General features: G+C 44.9%; 1 protein-coding gene and 1 long non-coding RNA gene across 2 annotated transcripts in view; both read left to right on the forward strand.

The window, feature by feature from the left end:
- The first annotated feature begins 3475 nt into the window (after positions 1-3475).
- PISD (phosphatidylserine decarboxylase) overlaps positions 3476-22978 on the forward strand; it is a 51936-nt gene continuing 32433 nt past the window's right edge. Inside the window, exons 1-2 of the mRNA XM_084799280.1 lie at positions 3476-3600; positions 12441-12520. Of these exons, the coding sequence (XP_084655406.1) occupies positions 3536-3600; positions 12441-12520 (145 nt within the window). The 5' untranslated portion in view covers positions 3476-3535. The remainder of the gene's footprint in view (positions 3601-12440; positions 12521-22978) is intronic.
- LOC311607510 lies at positions 12583-16136 on the forward strand. Its single transcript, XR_014782619.1, has 2 exons — positions 12583-12998; positions 15800-16136. It is a non-coding gene; the product is annotated as an uncharacterized lncRNA (long non-coding RNA).

Raw genomic sequence — 22978 nt, forward strand, 5'->3', positions numbered from 1 at the left:
GACTCCATCGCAAAATAAGTAGGTAGATAGATAGATAGATAAATAGCCAGGCAACTCCTGAAACAATTAAATGCAATATACTTCTAAAGTCTGCATCTGAGCCAGGCATGGTGGTGCACGCCTTTAATCCCAGCACTCGGGAGGTAGAGGCAGATGGATCCCTGTGAGTTCGAGGCCAGCCTGGTCTACAAAAGGAGTCCAGAACAGCCAAGGATACACAGAGGAACTTTGTCTTGAAAAACCAAGGAAAGGGAGCTGGAGAGATGGCTCAGCAGTCTGCTCTTCCAGAGGTCCTGAGTTCAATTTCCAGCAACTACATGGTGGCTCACAACCACCTATACCCTCTAATGCAGGTGTACATGCAGATAGAACACTCATATAAAGAAATAAAATCTTTTCTTTTTAAAAAAAAGGCGTGGTGGTGCACACCTTTAATCCCAGCACTAGGGAGGCAGAAGCAGGCAGATCGCTGTTGAGTTCCAGGCCAGCCAAGGCTACACAGAGAAACCCTGTCTCAAAAAAAAAAAAAAAAAAGAAAAGAAAAGAAAAGAAAGAAAGAAAGAAAAGAAAAGAAAGGAAGAAAAAAGAATTGAGAGCTGGAGAGATGGCATGTACTGCTCTTCCAGAAGACCTGAGTTTGATTCCCAGCATACATATCAGGCAGCATCCGGGGGATGTAAATCCTCTGGCCTCTGTGGGCACCTGCATGCATGTGACATATCTACACATAGACACATAATTTAAAATAATAAAAAATAGCTCTTTAAAAAAATAATTAGGGAGCCGGGAAGTGGTGGTGCACGCCTTTAATCCCAGCACTCGGGAGGCAGAGGCGGGCGGATCGCTGAGAGTTCGAGGCCAGCCTGGTCTACAAAGTGAGTCCAGGACAGCCAAGGCTAACATAGAGAGACCCTGTCTCGAAAATAATAATAATAATAATAATTAGGGGCTGAAGATGCACAGGATGGCTCACAACCATCTGTAACTCCAGTTCCAGGTGATCTAGCATCTTCTTCCCTCCGTGTGCAGCGTACATGCCTTTGCTACGCGTACATACGTGCAGGCAAAACACACATGCAAAGAAATAATAAATAAGATGAAATTTACCATGCAGATAGAATTAATAGAACAGGTGAAAATAACATGCTTAATAGAGGCAAACAAGTAATTCTTTTTTAATTTTGAAGTTGTTATATTGTTGTTGTTCCCTGTGCTTTTGGTGTTATAGCTAAGAAATCATTGTCAAACCCAGTATATAAAATTCCTCAGGTGTTAGAGAGATGCCTCAGTAGTTAGGAGCACTAGTTGCTCTTCCAGAGGACCTGAGGTTGATTCCCAGCAGCCACATGGCGGCTCCCAACTATCTATAATGAGATCGGTGCCTTCTTCTGGTGTGCAGCCACACATGCAACCAGAATACTGTATGCATAATAAATAAAAATTTTTAGGAAAAAAAAAACCCGACCGTGTCTCAAAAACATTTTACAGAAAGAGTCCATTATCGTGAGACGCATTATCGAGAGATCAAGCAGGAGCCTAGATGCAGGGGCTAGAGCAGACAGGACAGAGGAACACTCACTGGATTGCTCCCTACCTGCTCAGGCTACCTTCTTCCCCAAGACAGGGAGGGTTTCTCTGTGCAGCCTTGAATGTCCTGGAACTCGCTTTGTGGATGGACCAGGCTGGTCTCAAAGTAACAGAGGTCCATGTCCGGAGTGCTGAGATCAAAGGTGTGCACCACCACCACCTGGCTCAGTTACCTTTCCTTTATAGCCTAAGCCCATCTGCCTAGGGATAATACCAGCACAGTGGGCTGGGCTCTCCTACATCAATCAACAATCAAGAAAATGGCCCCCACACATGCCCACAGGCCTTCTGATAAAGGCAATTCTTAAATTAAAGTTCCCTCTTCTGGAGTGTCTCTAGTTTGCATTAGGCTGACAATGTAAAATAAAAAATCTTAAAGTTTTCCCGTGTGTGTGTGTGTACACACGTTCGTATTCTTTTACCATGTGGATCCATGGGGATCAAACTCAGGGGGTCAACAAGACTGGTAATAGATGCCATTGTCCACTAATTAGACTAGTTTTTTGTTTTGTTTTGTTTTTTTCGAGACAGGGTTTCTCTGTGTAGCCTTGCCTGTCCTAGCCTTGCTTTGTAGACTAGCCTAGCTTTGAACTCTCAGCTATCTGCCTGCCTCTGTCTCCCGAGTGCTGGGATTAAAGGCGTGTACCACCACTGCCCTGCTTAGATGTTCTTTTTTTTTTTAATTCTTAATTTATTGATTTTATGTATATTATTGCTCTATCTGCATGCACACCTGCATATCAGAAAAGAGCATCAGGTCACATTATAGATTGTGAGCCACCATGTGGTTGCCGGGAATTGAACTCAGGACCTCTGGAAGAGCCAACAGTGCTTTTAACTGCTGAGCCATCTCTCCACCCCATGACTAATTTGTTTTTTAAAACAGAGTCTAGGTAGCCCAGGCTGGCCTGGAATTCTTTCAGGACACTCCCAAGTGCTGGGATTCTAGTATTATTTTGAAATAACTTACCTCATCCCTTTGAAATACAATACTCAGTTCCATACCAATATTATGCTGGGTGTGTTTTTACATACTTTTGAAAAGCACAGCAAAGGGAAATGACTCTAACAAGTCTCTTCTAAAGACTTGTTATGTTTTGCTGTAACTGAATTTAAATAACTACACAGAAATAATCTCAAGCATTAATTAGCATATCGCTTCTCCTGTGTCAACTATATAACGGCAAAGAGGACTGTATAGCAGAAGTAAATCCAGAACTGTCTTTCTGCAGTTTTTGCACCCAAATTCAGCCATTTTTCTAGGGCTTTAAGAAGGAAAATAAAACCCGGAGTTGCTGGCGCACGCCTATAATCCTAGCACTTTGGGAGGCAGAGGCCATCTCGATCTACAGAACGAGTCCAGACGTGTTTAGGTTATGGGTTCTGACATCATTGATATAGAAATACTAGGTTTTCTATCAAACCACTTATGAGCCCTTTGCCGGTTAAAGTGCTCTTCGTCAAGTTGCTTAACCTCGCAGACCTCCTTAACATGGTAGTAACGTCCAAAGGCTGGATGCAGGTCTCCAAGTCAGCGCATAGAAAAAAATGTCAGGTGCCATTGAAAATTCGTTTCCCCATCACAACTGAAAGAACAGGGGCAAGCACCAACACCCGGAGGCTAGTTTGACAGCTTTACGTATTTCCACCACAAGCCACTCGCCTCTGGAGACCCCGGCAAAAGCACAGCAGTGAGATGAGGATGGAACGACGAAGGGCTCCGGGAGCGGCAAGCACACACATCGTGACTGAGCACAAGGTGGCTCAGATTTTTCGCGTGCAGGAGCAGCACACCTTACGGACCCGGCGCGCCTGCTCACACACGCCTCTGGGCGGGCAGTAACGCGGAGCTTCCGGGGCCCAGCCTTTCCCGTTCCTGATTGGTCCGGTGACGACACGGGCTTGCGTGCGAGGGCGGAAGGGGGCGTGTCCGCCCGCAGGAGGCGAGATGGCGGCTTCTAGGGGACGCTCGTGTGTCCGCTGCCTGCGTGGAGGTGTGCTGTGGCGGAGCAGGTACGACCTAGCAGGAGGCTTCTGGGGCGGGAGGTAGTCCACACCACGCCAGGCTGTAGGGAGAGGAGCCATTTCTCGCTGCGGGCTCGCTGCGAGTAGGTCTGACAGAGAAAGGACACGGAGCAACCTTTACTTCGGCTCAAGAGCAGGTGCTACAGCCCCCGCGTGGATTGGGAAATGAGTTAGGGTATGGCCTCAGGGCTCTCGCGGATCCTCTCCAGCTAGGTGGAGGTGCGCTGGGGGAACAGACCGATACTATGTTGCCTGCTGGTCGCTAGAGCGATAGCCCGGCTGAGCTCCTCCTCGCAGGTGTTTGCGTTCGAGGGCAGCATTGCAAAGCGACTTTCACTTGGGGTTCTAAAGTTGAGCGGAGAAAGAATTAGATTTGGTTATCTTTAAAAAAAAAAATCTGTTGTAGCTTGGGAGACAGAGGCAGGCGGACCTCTTGTGAGTTCGAAGCCAGCCTGGTCTACAAAGAGAGTCCAGGACAGCCTGGGTTCTGTTACACAGAGAAACCATGTCTCGGAAAACCAAAACAAACAAGCAAGCAAACAAAAAGCCTGTTGTGGGATTGTGGTATTTATCCTGCTGACCCCAGATGTCTAGGATCCTTAAGTTTCTAGGCTGTTAGAGGTGGAAGCGCCCTGAGGGATCTTGGAAACTCTAGTTCGTTTGTTTTTTGTCTGTTTGAGGCAGAGTTTCATTATGTAACTATCACATTTAATATAACCCAGGCTGGCCTCAAAAATCACAGTAATCCTCCTGTCTCAGCCTCCCAAGTGCATCCCTGTGCTGGGCATACAGGCATGAGCCAGCGGTTTATTCTTTTTGGAGGAGGGGAAGAGATGAGAGAGTTCTTAACCCAGAGAGAAGATAGTTCTCAACTTGGCTGAGTCACTCACTCAACAGTCAGCCCAGGTATTTATGTCTCTCTACCAAAGACTTTTACCTTTTTAAGTGTATGTGTGCATATGTGTGATTGTAGGTGTCCACAGGGCCCTCAAGACTGCCCTGTCCTGGGCCAGGCGTTGTGGCGAGGTCCTTTAATGTCAGTACTTGGGAGGCTAAAGCAGGCGGGTTTCTGTGAGTTCAAGGCCTGCATAGCCTACACATCGAGTCCAGGACGGCCAAGGATCTGTTACACAGAGAAACCCTGTCTTGAAAAACAAAAACAACCAAAGAAGAATGTCCTGGAACTGAAATTATAGGTGGTTGTGACACATCTGACATGTGCAGGGAACCAAACTCTGGTCCTCTTAACTACTAAGCCCTCTCTACAGCCCCAACATTGCTCATTTAAGAAAAAAAAAATATGTGCATGCGAGCATGCATGTCTGTGTACACATGTGTGTGTGTGCCTGGAAAGGGAAAAAGCCATCCTTCACTGCCAGTGTAGATAGGCAAGATGGAGATTCGGTGCAAGGGTGGGGGATGAGGATCTGTCCAGAATAGCAGTTTTCAACCTGTGGGTCCTGATTTCTTTGGCAAACCTGTCTCCTCCGACAATGTTTACATTATGGCTCATAACAGTAGCAAAATTACAGTTATGAAGTAGCAACAAAAATAATCTATAGTTTCTAGTCACCACAACATGAGCAACTGTGTTAAAGAGTTGCAGCATTAGAAATATTTAGAATTGGTGGCTGGAGAGATGGCTCAGAGGTTAAGAGCACTGGCTGCGCATCCAAAGGTCCTGAGTTCAGTTCCCAGCAACCACATGGCGGCTCACAATCATCTGTAATGAGAGTAGGTCCCCTGTTCTGTCGTGCAGGTGTACTTGCAGATAGAGTGCTCGTATACATAAAATAAATAAATTGTAAAAATATATTGAGAACCACTAGTCTAGGATAAGAGTAATAATCATAAAATTTTTATATATTAATATAGAAACTATATTAATACACAAAAGATAACTTTTTTATAAGTTTTAAGTAAGGTACAAGGAGATGAAAGGTTTTTTTTTTGGTGGTTTTTTGAGACAGGGTTTCTCTGTGTAGCCTTGGTTGTCCTAGACTTGTTTTGTAGACTAGGCTGGCCTCGAGCTCACAGCAATACACCTGCCTCTGCCTCCCAAGTGCTGGGATAAATAAAAAGCATGCACCAACACCATCCAACTAAGTTTTTCTTTTTTAAAAAAAATTATTTATTTTTCTGTGTTGAGGTGTGTGTCTGCCACTGGAGTTACCCAGGATGAGCCACAGTGTGTGTGCTGTTAGTCAAACTCAGGTTCTGTGGGAGAGCAGCCGGGGCTCTGAACGCTGAGCTCTCTCTCCAGCCCTAGAGTTTCTCTCTAAGTGAGTGATGTTTGGTAACAGTTGGGCAACATCTTGGTTTATAATTTAGTGTTATGCGTGTTTTCTTTCTTTCTTTCTTTCTTTCTTTCTTTCTTTCTTTCCTTCTTTCTTTCTTTCTTTCCTTCTTTCTTTCTATGCATGGTTTTTAGCTGCATTTGATGAGAGTGGGTAGGGAGATGACCCAAGTTTGGTCCTTAGGACTCAGTGGAAAGCTGGAGTGGCACTCAGCTGCAATCCCAGCACACCTGTATCGAGGTAGGAGGTGGAGGCTGGAGAGCTGTAGGAGTTCAGGTGCTAGAGCAACAAGGCTCTGCCTAAATAAGCTGCAAACAAGAGCCAACTCCCAAAAGTTATCACCCCTGCCCCCCACGAGCACACACAGGCACGCACTCAGCTGGTGCTGGTTTGGTGGCTGACACCTGTCATCCGAATACTTGGGAGAAGTGGAGGCAGGATCAGAAATTCAAGACCATCGTTGGCTACATTGGGAGTTACAGGCTAACCTGGGTTTTGTGAGACTGTGTCTCAAACATTACCGCCACCAACCTGCCAGAAAGGAGGGATGGCTGGAATGTTTAGCAAAGATAGAGACGAGCTGTTATGCACCAACCTTCTGCCAGTTTCATATTCAGAAGGAGGTATAGGGTGGGGCTCTGAGAGCTGTAGGTTTTACAGGCACTCCAGGTTGTAAGTTCAGGCAAGTCTAGACAACAGTACTTGGGGAGTGGTGACTTAGGCAGGACCGCCATTTAGAAGTATTTGTTACACCCCTACCACGTGGGCACAGCACTAGAAAGGGAAGGGTGGAAGGATGCAGACTGCAGTGATGTAGGTAAGTGGCAGGGGACAGAGCTCAGTTGGTGAACCGCAAGCGTAAGAACTGAGCTGGCCTCAGGGTTTGAGCCTCTGATCCCACTAGCGGGGAAAGAGAAGTAGACTCCTGGAGCTTACAGCCAGCCGGTCTAGCTTAATCGGCGACCCTCTCAGGTCAGTGATGGACGATGTTTCAATAAAAAACCAAAACAAAAAACCAAGATGCATGCCTTTAATCTTAGCACTCAGGAGGCAGAAGCAGGTGGATCTCTATAAATTTAAGACCATCCTGGTCTACATAGAGTGTGCCAGGCTAGCCCGAGGTACATACTCAGACCCCATCTCAAAAACAAAAACAAGGGGCTGGAGAGGTGGCTCAAAGGTCAAGGAGCACTGACTGCTCCTCCAGAGGTCCTGAGTTCAATTCCCAGCAACCACATGGTGGCTCACAACCATCTGTAATGTGATCTTCTGGCCTGAAGATGTACATGGAGGCAGAGCACTGTATACATAATAAATAAATAAATAAATCTTTTTTAAAAAACCAAAAAAAAAACCCATAAAACAAAACATAACAAAAACCTAACAGGTGGGTGATTGCTGAGGAATGGCGTCCAGTGTTGACCTCTGTCTTCCACATTCACTCGCATAAACACCACCCACATATATTAGTTACTTAACTAATTCATTTGGAATAGTCTTATATTTAAGGCACTTTACAGTTTAGTGGGGAAGGGAATACTTTAGTAAATATTCTAATAGCAGGTAGAATGTGGGGTAGAGCTTTCCAGAGACTGCAGTTCAGCTTCAGAACTCTCCTAGCATTTGAAAGCAGGAGAGAGAAGTGAGGGCTGTAGTTAAAATGTTAGCACTTGTGCTGATAGTAAAACCATGTGTGGGACTGGAGAGGCTGCCTGGTGGTTCAGAGCACTTGCTGCTTTTCTAGAGGACCTGGGTTACATTCACAGCACATACACAGCAGCTCACAACCATTTGTAACTCCAGTTTCAAGGGATTTGATGCCCTCTTCTCTTCTGTGGGTGCTGTACACATGTGGTGCATATACATGCAGACAGGCAAAAAACAATATAAAAGCATTGTACAACTAGTGGACATTGGTAATTGGAGGTTGATATAGTCATCCCATTGAGCCTGTCTATTCTTCTTTCTAGACTTTAATCTCTTTCTTTCTTTCTTTCTTTCTTTCTTTCTTTCTTTCTTTCTTTCTTTCTTTTTCTTTTCCAGACAGGGTTTTTCTGTGTAGCCTTGGCTGTCTTGGACTCACTTTGTAGACCAGGCTGGCCTCGAACTCATAGAGAGCAGCCTGCCTCTGCCTCCTTGAGTGCTGGGATTACTGGCGAATGCCACTGCACCCGGCTTAATCTTTTGTCTTTTTCAAAGCATTTACTGTTTATGGTGTTTTCGCCTGCATGTATGTCTGTGCACCACACACCCAGTGCCCATGGAGGCCAGAAGAGGGCGTTGCATCCCTGGGAACTGCAGCGAGACAGGTTTTGAACTACCACGTGGATACTGGAAATCACAACTGGGCCCTTTTTCCCCTCATTATTTATATTCAGTCCTTTGGTGAGGCACAAAAACCCAACCTTGAAAACAATTCCTAGACTTGTGGTTGTGCATGCCTTTAGTCTCAGCACTGGAGAGGCAGAGGCAGGCACAGATCTCTGAGTTTGAGGCCAGCCTGATCTACAGAGCTAGTTCCAGGACAGCAAGGGCTACACAGAGAAACCCTAACCAAGAAGAAAGGAAGGAAGGAAACAACCCCATCTCACACGAATGCCCGCAATACCAGTCTTCTTGTTGGACTCTTGGCCCTTTATTTCCTATTTGCTGCAGACACAGCAGTCTTTTCAAAACAGGAACAAGACCCCTTCCCGGGCCTCTGCGCCCCTTCCCATCACCCAGTCTTCCTGCTGCGTGGTGTGTACCATCTCTCTCTGGTCTTCCGCACTTGCTGTCTGTTTACCTGCCGTGTGGGTTACACCCTGTGTCAGTTAGGGTTTCTAATGCGGTGATGAGACACCATGACTAAAGCAACTTGGAGAGGAAAGGGTTGATTCCATGCATGCTTTCCTATAAAGCTCATTGTTGAAAGCAGTGAGGGCAAGAACTCACACAGGGCAGGACCCTAGAGGTAGGAGCTGATACAGAGGCTGTGGAGGATGCTGCTTACTGGCTTGCTCAGCCTTTGCTTTATTTTTAAATTTCGAGACAGGGTTTCTCTGTGTAGCCTGGCTGTTCTGGACTTACTTTGTAGACCAGGCTGACCTTGCAGAGATCCTCCTGCCTCTGCCCCCCAGAGTGTTGGGATTACAGGTGTGCGCCAACGTGCCTGGCTTCAGCCTGCTTTCTTTTCTTTTCTTTTTTTTTTTTTTAATTTATTTTTTTAATTTTCATTTTTTGGTTTTTCCAGACAGAGTTTCTCTGTGATAGGCTTGGCTGTCCTGGACTTGCTTTTGTAGGCCAGCTGGCCTCAAACTCACAGTAATCCACCTGCCTCTGCCTCCTGAGTGCTGGAATTAAAGGTGTGCACACCAATGCCAGGCTCTACAAACATTTTCTTTCTTTCTTTCTTTCTTTCTTTCTTTCTTTCTTTCTTTCTTCTTTCTTTTTAAAGATTTATTTATTTATTATGTATACAGTGCTCTGCCTACATGTACACCTGTAGTACAGAAGAGGGCACCAGATCTCATTATTGATGGTTGTGAGCCATTGTGTGGTTGCTGGGAATTGAACTCAGGACCTTTGGAAGAACAGCCAGTGCTCTTAACCTGTGAGCCATCTCTCCAGCCCCTACAAACATTTTCTTAATTGAAGCTCCCTTCTCTCCTTTTATTGCTTATGTCCTAAAAGTAGCCAGCGCACGTGGACCCTGTATTGTGCAGCTTTCTGCTCTTCTTGGTTTGGATTTATTCTAGACGTGCCCTCTTGAGCAGCCTCTATCCTTTACTTCCCCTGCTTTAATTTTCTGCATTGCATTTCTCAGTGCTGCAAGGAACACACCCAGCAAGGTACCCACTTGGTCCCCTCTCTATGAATATTAGCTTGCCTGTTTTCTCACTGGACTCCAATCTCAACAGTGCTTTGCCAGAGAAATTAAATATAGATGGTGTGAAAGAAACAACTTAAAAATATGTTGTGAGAGCCAGGCGGTGGTGGTGTATGCCTTTTTTCTCAAAATACACACGCACACCACCACTGCCACCAAAAAGGCTGGGAGATGTAGGCTAGCAGGTGTCTAGAAGAGGAAGCAGATTTGCAAACATCTGCCTTGCTGTGACAGGAGTAGGAAACTGGGGGAGGAGCTAGAGCAGTGCCTAGAGCTCTCCTTGTTTTGCTTTGTTTTTGTTTTGGGATATCTCCTGGCTACATAGCCCAGGCTAGTCCTGAGCAATCCTCCTGCGTCTGTCTCCCAACATACTTTGCCCTTTAGTCAGCTGTAACAGCTACTGTTCTAATTCCACTTGAAAAACAAGGCTTTAGACTCACTGACTTATAGTGAGAGCAGCCGTTCTAAGATGGGCCAGTGCTAAGTTTGTTAACAGCTGCTCACTTAGAGGAAAAGCCAGCTCCATTACATTAGCCCCATCAGGACTGCATAGTGAAGGTGTTTTCAAGTCAAGTTACATTAGAAAAAGATCAAAGTACTGAAATCTGATAATGTTTATAGAATGTTTATAGAGCTTAATGACTGAATAGCTATATATTAAATATTATGTTCAAAAGTCATAAATGCATTTGTTTTTCACACAAAAAGTATCAATTTAGATGTTTATTATAGCAAAAGTTGCCACTTTTATATCATAAAATGCTCCAAGGGGACTGGAGAGATGGCTCAGAAGTTAAGAGGACTGGCTGCTCTTCCACAGGTCCTGAGTTCAATTCCCAGCACCTGCATGGTGGTTCATAACCATCTATAATGAGTTCTGGTGCCCTCTCCTGGCCTGCTATGTGTACATGCAGACAGAACACTGTGTACATGATAAATAAATAAATAAATCGTTAAAAAGAATGCTCCAAGGAAGAAAGAAACATTTACTGACAAGGATGTAGTTCTTTTTTTTTTTTTTTTAATGGTTTCTCTATGTAGCCCCTGAATGTCCTGGATTCACTTGTAGACCAGGCTGGCATCGGATGCACAGAGATCTGTCTGCCTCTGCCTGAGTGCTGGGATTACAGGCATGCATTGGCTAGAATGTAGGATTTTTGGGGGGTTGGTTTCGAGACAGGGTTTCTCTGTTTAGCCTTGGCTGTCCTGGACTTGCTTTGTAGATCAGGCTGGCCTCCAACTCACAACGATCCACCTGCCTCTGCCTCCCAAGTGCTGGGATTAAAGGCATGTGCCACCATGCCCGGCTGGATGTAGTTTCTTTATTTAAATTTCAGATCAATGCTTTGGAAACTGAAGTCTGATCTGATATCGCACACCATTAATCCCATGGTCCAGGAGGCAGAAGCCAGAGGACCTATGCAAGTTCAAGATTAGTCTAGCTTAAATAGTGAGTTCTAGACCAGCCAAAGACCCTGCCTCAAAAAAAAAAAAGTTTATGTATGAGTGCTTGCATGTATGCATGTGCATCACATAAGTACCTGGTGCCCTGAGGCCAGGAAACACACAAACATTTTAGACACTGTGGTGTTACCTAAATTGAAGTAAGTTTGATCTTTGATGAGGGGAAATCTTGGTTGGTAGCTAGAAATTACTGCTCTGCTTGTCAGTGCAGCATTTATCACCGCTGGGATATATCTGGTTTCCCCCAGGGATGTGGCACTTTTCAGATCATGCCACTCAGAAAGGGTTGGCAATTGTTTCTTGGTCCTTTACGTCTGTTCCCTGTGTCACTGCAGCTCTTAGGGCAAAGTAGCCACAAAAGGCAATTGAAAACATTGTCACCAGAGCACGACCCCAGCACTTGTGAGCTGAGGCCAGAAGAAGGAACAGTCAAGGCCAGCCTGAGCTACATGGCGAGACCTTGTCTCAAAACAGCAAGGGGGAGGAGTGGGGAAAGGAAAGAAGGAAGGGAGAAAAAGAAAGAAAACATTCTAAACTGGTAGAGCCAGTGAGACTAGCTCCGGGTGCTGCCTTGGTGCCATTCTTCCTTGTTCCATGTTGTATGAGTATCTAAAGCATTGCCTTCTCAGCCCCCACCAAGCAGATAGGCTTGTGGAGCAGGGCTCCGTGGTACAGATCCCTGTGCAGTTTCCTTTTGCTGCAGAAACACTAGGCTTTGAGACCTTGTTTCCCTGCTTGCTAGGACCTCACAGTTAATGATGGTAACACTTTCATCATATAGTAGTTTCAAACTTAGAAAAGTTATTACAATAGTGGTGCTGGGTGGTGATGTCTTTAATCCCAGCACTGGGGAGGCAGAGACAGCAGATCTTTGAGTTCGAGTCCAGCCTGGTCTACAGAGCAAGATCCAGGACACTCAGGGCTACACAGAGAAACCCTGTGTCTTAATGATTTTTGTAATTGTCTTAGAGGCTTACCATTCTGAGCTTTGAACAGGAAGTACATACTTTTTATTGGGTCATCTACAGGGCGCTTCTACAGTAGATGGGCAGTGTGCCTTTCTTGGAGCCACTCTTCAGTTAAATGTTAGCAAAGTCAACATTTTCTTCAAAGGGAAAATAAGTAGGTCAAATGGGCCAATTATGTTTCTAAGTAGAATCACAAAATTTAATTTTAATGATCCATTTTTCTTGTTGTAGCCCCTGTCACTATGAATATATTGCCACGCGCCATTTTCTGGGGTCCTTTCAGAAGCTGCCTCTTCAAGCCTGTAACACAGGTAAGGAGCAGTTGAAGGTCCTGCTGGCCCTCCATCTGTTCACTCAGCTGGGACTTGGGAAAACATGGGGTTGCTACATTAGATGCCTTCTGAAGCACATCTGTGTGGTCATGTAGCCTGGCCGGCGGTCATCACTGGGGCCAGCAACCGTTTCAGTGTCTGTTGTGTGACTGCCCCCGACAGGGTAACTGTGTAGAGGTAGGATTCTCGGGTCAGAAGGTCTAAGCTGGGCGTGATGGTCACACCTACTACAATGCCAGCCTTCAGTAGGTGAGACAGGAAGAGAAGAGGTTTGAAGACAGCTTGAGCTACATAGAGAGTTGAGAGACTCTATAAACAGTCTATGTATTTTGCATCTTAGTATTTAGGCCAAATTGCTCTTCAGAGAGTCTGTTCCAGTTGAGAGCCATGAGTAGAAAGTGCTATACAGTGGCAGCTCCCCTCCCCCAGCACTGTGGAATGAAAACTTTGTAGTCTGGTAAGAGCGAATTCACTTTACTACCCACATAACTTTTTGCTTATTGTACTGAATGATATTTTTTTTTCTCGGGCCAAAAGGGAGCTCTGGTTTCTTCTTCTTCTTCTTCTTTTTTTTTTTTTTTTTTGTTGTTGTTGTTTTGTTTTGTTTTGTTTTTCAAGACAGGGTTTCTCTGTGTAGCCTTGGTTGTCCTCTATTTATTTTGTAGACCAGGCTGGCCTTGAACTCACAGAGATCTGCCTGCCTCTACTTCCCAAGTGCTGGGATTAAAGACATGCACCCACCCTGACCAGAATTATATTTTTAATGGCCCATTATACTCCCCAGAGTAGAATGAGGTGGTTGCTGAGAACAGTAGAAAGCCTACTACAAACGTGCTTGTCACTAATGGGATATTTCTGGCTGTTGCTAATTAGTAACTTCCTGCTGGAACAGGAGGGGAGAGGCTAAGCAGTTGTGATTTGAATAGGTTTGGACCCGCTAGATTCATATTGGCTGTAAGGAGGTGTGGCTTTGTTGGAGTAGGTGTGGCCTTGTTAGAGGAAGTATGTCACTGGGGGTGGGGTCTGAGGTCTCCTATGCTCAAGCCCTGCCCAGTGTGGGACAGAATCCTCCTGGTTGCCTTCAGCTCAAAATGTAGAACTCTGTTCTCCTCTAGCACCATGTCTGCCGTACTTCCCACCATGATGATAATGGGTTGAAGTTATAAGCCAGCCCCGCTTAAATGTTAGTTAGCCTTTATAAGCGTTGCCATGTCATGGTGTCTCTTCACAGCAGTAGAAACCCTAAGATAGAAGTTGGAACCAGGAAGTTGGGGCATTGCTGTGATAGACTTGGCAATGCTTATTTATTTATTTATTTATTTATTTGAGGAACGTAGATTTGGGGATTTTGGATTAGGAAAGCAGTAGAATGCTTTTAAGTGGGGTTTTGGGCCAACCTAGTAGGAACATGGAAGACAGTGGTGATCTGAACTGTGGGGATCTGGCTCAAGAGGTTTCAGAGAATAAGTTTAGTATGTTGCCTTGAGATTGTCCTTGTGATATTTTCAAGAAGAATATGACTTTTTTTGTCTTTGTCTGCCTGAGACTAAAGTGAAGAGGTTTAGATTGATTGGATTGACAAAGGAAATATCAAAACAGCCTAGCATAGATTCTGTCCTGTGGGTCACTCTTAGGAAGAGTGTTTTGATCAAATGGAGCAAGCTGAGAAAGGAAAAATACAAACTGTGTGGTTCAAAGAGTTAAACAGAATAAAGATATTAAATGGAATTAAGGGAATGGTGACCTTGAGGCAAGATTCCACCCAGCTAAGCTTCCATCTTGTGAAAAGGATGCATTTTCGGTTATACCAGGCATAGTTGTATCATGCTAGGCGTTATTTTGACCTGGTTATTGTTTAAGTGTTTGTGGTGGTGTGAGGGAGAGTTGTATCATAGTGTGTGTTGTTATGCTCTGTTATTGTTTTCATTTGGACATAAGAAGACATGGCCGGGCGTGGTGGCGCCCACCTTTAATCCCAGCACTTGGGGGGCAGAGGCAGGAGGATCGCTGTGAGTCCAGGACAGCCAAGGTAAACACAGAGAAACCCTGTCTTGAAAGAATGAAAGAAAGAAAGAAAGAAAGAAAGAAAGAAAGAAAGATCAATTCTCTGTGACTAAGGAAAGTTGCTGAGGCCAGATGTGTGGCAAGGGTGTCTCTGCATGGAGGTCCACAGAGGCTATTATGTGATGCTGTGAAGGTGCAGCCTGGATTGCCTTAGAGACCACAAGGTGTTAGAGATGTCGGAGTCATAGGATGCCTGCTGAGAAGAGAGAAGTGTGTTGCAATCAACAAGCTGAAACAAGCTGGAGGGAGTTCGAGATCTTAAGAGCACTTTGACATCAGACATGGAGAGTTTGGAGTTTGCCCAGGTGGTTTTGGTTTTTCTTTGGTCCAGTGTCTCCTCACCATGCTCCCTTCCCTACTTTTTGGAATGGTAATGTTTATCCTGTGCCAGGATATATTGGAAGTATGTGGTCTGGCTTTTTGTTGTTGTTGTTTTAAAATTTTGATTTTGTAGGGGATTACAGTTAAGAGCTGCATGAGTCTAAGGAGAGACCTTGAAACATTGTTGAAACTGTGATAGACTGTGGGGCCTTTTGAAGCTGGACTAAATGCATTTTGCATTGTGTTATGGCTATAAGCATATGGGGGCCAGGGAGTGGAATGTGATGGTTTGAATAGGTTTGGGCACCTATAGATTCACGTGTTTGAATGCTTGGCCCATAGAGAATGGCACTATTAGGAGGCGTGGCCTTGCTGGAGGAGGTGTGTTACTGTGGGCGTGGGCTTCGAGGTCTCCTGTGCTCAAGCTCTGCTCAGTGTGGGACAGACCCCTCCTGATTGCCTTCAGTCACCACGTAGACCTCTCGGCTCCTACAGCGCCAAGTCTGGCTGCACAGTGCCATGCTTCCTGCCAAGATCGTACTGGACTGAACCTCTGAACTGTACGCCAGCCCCAATAACTGTTGTCCTTTCTAAGAGTTGTCTTGGTCCTTGTGCCTCTTCATAGCAATAAAACCCTAAGACAGCAGTGAACCTGCAGAGGAGGGGCAGCCTCTGTGCTCAGACAGCCACGATCCAAGGGGGAGTAGCCATCTCTGCTTACCAACCGGCTTTGAAAAGTGAACAGATCCCCAGTGGTTAAGAGCATGCGCCGCTCTTGCAGAGCACCTAGGATCCGTCCCAGTACTCATGTAGGGGCACTTACAGCTCATACAGTCTATAGGTCTTGCTCATGTTGATTTTTTTTCCTGCCAGTTAAAAAATTAAGGAAGAATTTCAAGCAAAACAGAAATCTCAAGCACCATTGACAGAATCAACAGTTGAAGACAGGAATTTGGTTGGGGGCAGGGTGTGGTACGGAAACGCCTGCAGTGCAACAAGTCCAGAGAAAGACTGTCCTCAGAACAGAGTCTTAACTGCTTCAGCTGCCACAGGGTTGACAACGAAGGTGCCGCAGTCAGAGGGTAGAGGAGGATCCATCTAAGCGGATGATAAGACAGCCAGACCTGGTGCCCTCTTCTGGCGTGCAGGCACACATGCAGGCAGAACACTGTATACATAATAAAGAAATAAATCTTATTAAAAAAAAAAAGACAACCAGTGTCAAAGATTTAGAACACAAGCCATTTGGTGATGGTGTGTATCTTTGGAGTTGTTTTATCAGTGATGTGCATTAGTAACATAAGCAGTGACACCTGAGCCGGCACAGTGACGCACACCTTTAATGCCAGCACTCGGGAGACTGAGGTAGGTGGATCACTGTGAGTTCAAGGCCAGCCTGGTCTATAAATTAAGTCCAAGACAGCCAAGGCTACACAGAGAAACCCTGTCTCAAAAAACAAAACAAACAAACAAAAAGTGACACCTGTAGTTGTATCATAATTCCTGAGCATAGTTAGAAAAACAGCTGGGGCAGTTTTTTTTTTAATTTTTTTTATTAATTTATTCTTGTTACATCTCAATGGTTATCCTATCCCTTGTATCCTCCCCTTCTTCCCTCCCTCCCATTTTCCCCTTATTCCCCTCCCCTATGACTGTTCCTGAGGGGGATTACCTCCCCCTGTATATGCTCATAGGGTATCAAGTCTCTTCTCGGTAGCTGGGGCAGTTTTGCCTTAGGCGGAGAGCAGACAAGAAAGCCATCCAGAGAATGGGTTTGTTATTTGGCAGGCTTTGTCATTAGGTGTCAATGAGTTCTACGAACCTTTCACCAGCCATCAGCCATTGGGTTTCTTCTACTGTAACCTCATGGGGGACATTAAGAGACAAGGTTAATGAGGAAAGTCTGTCTATGTTATAATTAACACAAGTTTTGTCTAATAAGGCGAGGCGTAATTGTGTAGCTGGGGACTGTACTGGAACCTTTCTATCAGAATCCTGCGGAAAGCTGTGGCCGTGCCTTAACAGCAAGAAATGTCTCTATGTCTGTGCCAGCTGTAATGTCCTATGGAGGTGGACAATATGGGCCAAACCTTAAGTGAGATCTAGGTTCCATTTGTTGATGTCACACCAGACATCAGCATCTAACTGACATTTTAAGAGAGAAAAACTTTTTTTTTTTAAGGTTTTATTTATTTATGAGCGCTCTATCTGCATGTGCACTTGCAGGCCAGAAGGGGGCATCAGATCCCAGTACAAATGGTTGTGAGCCACCACGTGGTTGCTGGGAATTGAACTCAGGACCTCTGGAAGAATAGACAATGCTCTTATCCACTGAGCCATCTCTCCAGCTCCCCCTACCCCCCCTACACACACCTCCGAGAAATACCTTTTTATATTGTTTCCAACAGTGTCCCAGAGACATAGTTCTGATATCTTTTGTTTTGGTTTTTGAGACAGGATTTCTCTGTGTTGCCCTGGCTGACCTTGGATGGTCTTAAGCAGGGATTCACCTGTCTCTGCCTCCTGAGTGCTGGCATTAAAGGCTTGTTCCACTGAGCCCGTTTTGCTATCTTGAATAATTACTCAAACCTATGAGTTTGACAACTGGGTATTCAGCAGGGAGCATGACTGGCTAGGGCACAGGACATCAGATCACAGCTGTGAGATGTGCCCTTCTAGAAGCAGCTGGTGACATCCGGAAACAAAATGGTAATGAGAGATAGCTGTCCAAATAACAGAAGCATAACATACTGATTATTTTATGTATTTATGTATTTATTTATTTATTTTTTTTTAAATTTTTTTAGACAGGATCTCTCTGTGTAGCCTTGGCTGTCCTGGACTCACTTTGTAGAGCAGGCTGGCCTCAAACTCCCAGCGATTTGTCTGCCTCTGCCTCCTGAGTCCTGGGATTACAGATGTGAGTCACTGAGCCTGGCTTTACTGATTATTTTGAATCTGGCTATATGTTTAGGCTAGGTATTGAAGACCATGTAGGTGGCCAAAATTAATTTTTATTTCTTCCTTTCATTTTTGAGTCAATGCCAGTTGAAGATCTGCTCCTCTAGTCTGACTTTGGCTGGCTTATCCCTGTATAGGGGTAAATCAAAGACCTAGCTTGACCGCTGCTGCATTTGGGAGTGTGGAGGAAGCTGTTCCTCTTTGTTGACCCTTGTCTTTGTAGGCTGGACACTACTTACAGTCCACTCCTCCCTGAACGAGAATGCAAGTGATTTTTCACAGTTACAGTACAGGACATCTTGAGAGATGCCACACAGTTGCCTGGGACTTCGTTGATCCTGGACAACAGGGAGAAAGTATCCTCCTTTTCAATTCTTCTGATCAGTGCTTCCAAATATGGCTAGTGAACACCCAGAGGGTCATTGCATCAGTGTGGTATTTTTAACTAATGTTCAAATTTAGGTAAAGCCTGAGCAGACAGTAAGCACTGTAAAATAAACCTTGATTAGACATACCTAAGGCTACCACAGCTAAGATCTGTGGGTCCGTCCTATACTAATTAGCAAGGTCAGGGTGATCCTGAAAGTAAAAGAAAACCTGGACGTAGAAAATTTTAGGGGGATTTCCCTCTTGTTTACAGGACACCTCTAACTGAAGGGTGGCATTTTAATTAAGAGTGGCCCTGGACGCTCCTTTTTATTTTTCCTAGAGGGTATTTAGGCCATGCAGTGTTTGAGGAAAAGACTAAAGCTTTCTTCTCAGCACCCGAGGGTCCATAACTTGCTACAGCTCTCTAGGAGGCAAGCCAGCGGAGAATATGAAGGAGTCTTGGAGGATTTCATTCCCATCTGTAAAGTGAGAACAAGATTGAGAGAGATGGGTGGGGTTCACTTAATTCTCCTTGAGTCTCTCAGCCCAGCATCCAGAGACGGAAATACCTAGCCAGCTGAAGGATGGTCAGTGTGACCTAAACACCCAGGACTGGGTCCCAGTGTGGGAGACTGAGTTGCATTTACCCACACCTGCCACTTTTCATGTATCATCATCGCTGGGTATATTTTAGTCCCCTTCTGACCCTATCCACAGGACTGATCAAGGTTAGAAAGCACTGTATTCTGAGATAGCGCCGGTCCCTCCAGGCCTCACCTGAAGGATAGATAGGTGAGGTGGAGAGCATACTAACTAGTCCCCTAACCCTTACCTGGAGGGCAGGTCAAGGTTAGGATGACCTGCATTCTGAGACACAGAGCTTTTGGTTTTTTATTTCTTTTCCTGAGACCTAAATAACTGTTCATCCTGGAAGAGCAAGAGGTTCCTGAAGGCTTAAAGGCAGATCTCTCCCACTCAGGAGATTTTTTTTTTTCTTGTCTTAAATGTTACAGGGTACCCAGGTGATTCCCACCAGGGAGACTACACTTATTTGATGAACAGTGTTCCTGAGTGATTGTGTTTCTGAGAAATGTAAGGTTAGGTTTCTGTTGCCTAGCTAAGCTTGGGCAGGTGTTGTAGGGTATTGGCAGCTGTGTGACTATCTTTGGGGCCCTCTCTGTGACCCAACACTGAGTTAGAAGGACACTTGTTATAATTCATCATATGTAAATTGGGCTTAAGTCACTGTAAAGGATGATAAACATAGCAGAACAAAAAATGGAAAAGAGCTCAGAAAGTGATCGTCTTAGATTGTTTCTTTTTGTTTGTTTGTTTTTTGTTTTTCGAGACAGGGTTTCTCTGTGTATCCTTGGCTGTCCTGGACTCTCCTTGTAGACCAGGCTGGCCTCAAACTCACAGCAATCCTCCTGCCTCTGCCTCCCGAGTGCTGGGAGTAAAGGCGTGTGCCACCACGCCTGGCTAGATTGTTTCTTTTTGTTAACCTGTTATTGTAATTTAAAAGCTCAATATTAGACCAGGCATGGTGGCACACGCCTTTAATCCCAGTACTGGGGAGGCAGAGGCAGGTGGATCGCTGTGAGTTCAAGGCCAACTTGGTCTACAAAGGGAGTCTAGGACAGTCAAGGCTACACAGAGAAACCCTGTCTCGAAAAACAAACAAACAAAAAAGCTCAATATTAAAACAAAGCAGAATATTAAGGAAAAAAATCTTGGACGCCTGGTGTTTCCTCTTTAGTCTAATAAAAAGAGAGATACAGTGATAACCAGAGGGCTCATTAGGAATAGGAAACTCACTGGTGCTGCCATATTTTGTTTATGCCTTGTGGTTACAGTAGCCAAAATGCTAGTGAAGTCACATGGCATTGGCCTTCTTTATAACCTTAGCAAACCGCTATTTGATGAGGTTATCAGCCAAGATGGTGAGAAGCCACTTGGATGCTTTTTGTTCAAGGTTATCCCCACTCCCTGATGAGGTGAGCTCCTCTCCCAACAGGCACAAGTCCCTGTGGGATCCACACATCTCACAGATTAAATGTGGACGCTTAGTCCATCTTCCTTACACAGCCACTTTAGTTAGGTAGCATGGATGTAGGAGGGAGCAGTCCAGTGACCTCAGCTGGTCGGTCTCAATTAGCAAAATAAAGAAACAGGGAAAGAATCCGGTAGTCTAAGCTAAGTGGACCAAGGTAGCTCTGACTAGTTTGAGGTCTCTGATAGCTTTTTTTCTAAAGAGAGGGAGAAAAGAAATTTAACTGTCATTCAGTTTATTAAAACAGCAGTTGGTCTGTCTCAGTCTCAAGATGGCAGAAGAGACAGGATAGGAGATTCAGATGTTTTTTAAAAAATCCAAAGGTTGGTTGAAGAGATGGCTCAGTGGGTAAGAGCACTGTGTGTTCTTCCAGAGGTCCTGAGTTCAATTCCCAGAAACCACATGGTGCAGGTCTACGTTCAGATGAGCACTCATATACATTAAATAAATAAATAAATCTTTAAAAAAGAAAGAAAGAAAGAAAGAAAACCCCAAAGGATTATCTGTCTCCACGTAGTAACTATTTCCCTAAACATGTCCTTCCTTCAGGCATCGGAGTCAGTGTGCAGAGAGAGGCAGCCCTGCTGTGGAGCCAGACCCTAGGTTAGTGTAGTATTAGTCCCCGTTCTTCACTTTGAGTCAGCAAAAGTTTAACTGGTTTCCTAGGGCACACACTCGCCTCCTAGTAAGACAGAAGGAAACAAAATTACCAGCCCTGTTGAAGGATCGGGGAAGGGTTGCAGCTGCTTAGCAGGCAGGATTAAGTGGACACACCTTATCCTGACAGAATTTAGCCTGATTTCTGATGAGTCGGTGTTCTGCAGAAGAAATCCTGGATGAGCCCCCAAAATGAAATCTCAAACATGATTGGAGCATGTCACGTTGCCCTTTTGTTCTTAAAACCCCAAGTTGCCTGTCCACAGCAAGATAGGCTGTCGCAACTGACAGTCCATCAAATAGCATGTTCATCCGGGATAATTAGACAGTGGACAAGATTTATGACATCCATATTTTTTTGTTTAGAAAAACCTCAAAAGCCAGTGAGATGGCTTGGTGGGTAAAGATGCTACCAGTTTGATTCTGAGAATCCACAGTGCCTATACGAATGCATTCATGCATGCACATGCATACACAGGTTAAATAAATACATTTTAAAAAAGAACCAGTGCTGGGCTAGAGAGATGCCTCAGCTGTTAAAGGTTAGGTTCACAACCAAAAATAGAAGAGTTCAGCCGGGCGTGGTGGTGTACATGCCTTTAGTCTCAGTACTCAGGAGGCAGAGGCATAGGGACAGATGTGAGTCCAAGGCCAGCCTGGTCTACAAAGTGAGTCTAGGATAGCCAGGGCTACACAGAGAAACCCTGTCTCGAAAACACTAAACCAACCAAACAAAACAAACAACAAAAACAACAACAAAAAACCCCCAGTGCTAAGATTGTAGCTCATTGGTACAGCTCTTGTCAAGCATGAGCAAGACCCTAGGTTCAGTCTTTAGTACCACAGAAAAACAACAACAAAAAAATTAACCTGGCTGTGGTGACAACACACATAATTCCAGCTCTGAAAATGAGAGGCAGGAGCATCAGGCCAGTCTTAGTCACACACTGAGTTTGAGGCCAGCCTGGGATCCATGAGACTCTTGTCTCAAAGTGAGCAGAACCAAGTAATTAAAACCAACCTCAGAAATGAGGTGCTGTGGGCCGCCTCCTCCAATCAAGTCAGGGGCAGAGAGCTCCACTTTGCTGTTGATGACTCAGCTCTTGAGGGATTTTTGGCTTGCTTTGATTATTTTCAGTATATATATCTTTTTGGAACCCTGGAGTTTGTGTAGGACCCTGGTGGCCCTTCATCCATAAATATAAAGACACCAAGACCTTAGGCCTTAGCTGGACAGACTCTCAACTAGCTCATCTAAGTTAATGCAGCCACTCAGCCCCGTCCAGTCACGTGGCCAGCTGTACCTTCCAGCCTGGTAGTTGCATCCATCAGCTCTTCTGTCTCCCTTTCTTCCTCCCAGAGTTCCTTCCTTTCTCCTAGGCAGCCCCACCTTCCACTTCTCTCTCTGCCCAACTATAGGCTGCCAGCAACTTTTATCACCCAGTCAGGGGCAGTTTGGGAGGAAGGTTCACACAATGTCATCCTGAATGCATGAGAATCTGCCCATAGGGATCCTGGGGGAAAGCAACCAACACTTAAACACATAATAGCTCTAGATCAACCCCAGCATATATGTATATTTAAGGAAATAGCATGATGTTTTTGGTTATTTCTTGAGATAGAGTCTTGATATGGAGCCCTGGTTGTCCTTGAATACTAATCCCCTGTCTGCACCCTCCTGGGTGCTGGGGCTATAGGAGTGAACAACCAGGCTGGCCAGAGGGTGGAGTGCTGGTTCTTGAGATACATAGTGAAGTGACTGATATAATACAAACTACTGAAATTACCATCTCATGTAACTACTTTTCTCATTGCTATTGGTAAAAGTACTCAAAATCTGTTCTCCTTGGCAAATTATTAATACATAATATTGTTACTAATCTTCATGCTGTATGTGTTAGGCCTTCTGACATTGTCCTTCAGAACGTCCTTTGGTTTTCACATTTTTTTTCTTTTTTTTTTCTTTTTTTTTGATTTTTTGAGACAGGGTTTCTCTGTGTAGCCTTGGCTGTCCT

Source organism: Acomys minous (genome assembly GCF_964271855.1).
Source record: "Acomys minous genome assembly, chromosome: 10".
Taxonomy (NCBI): Eukaryota; Metazoa; Chordata; class Mammalia; order Rodentia; family Muridae; genus Acomys; species Acomys minous.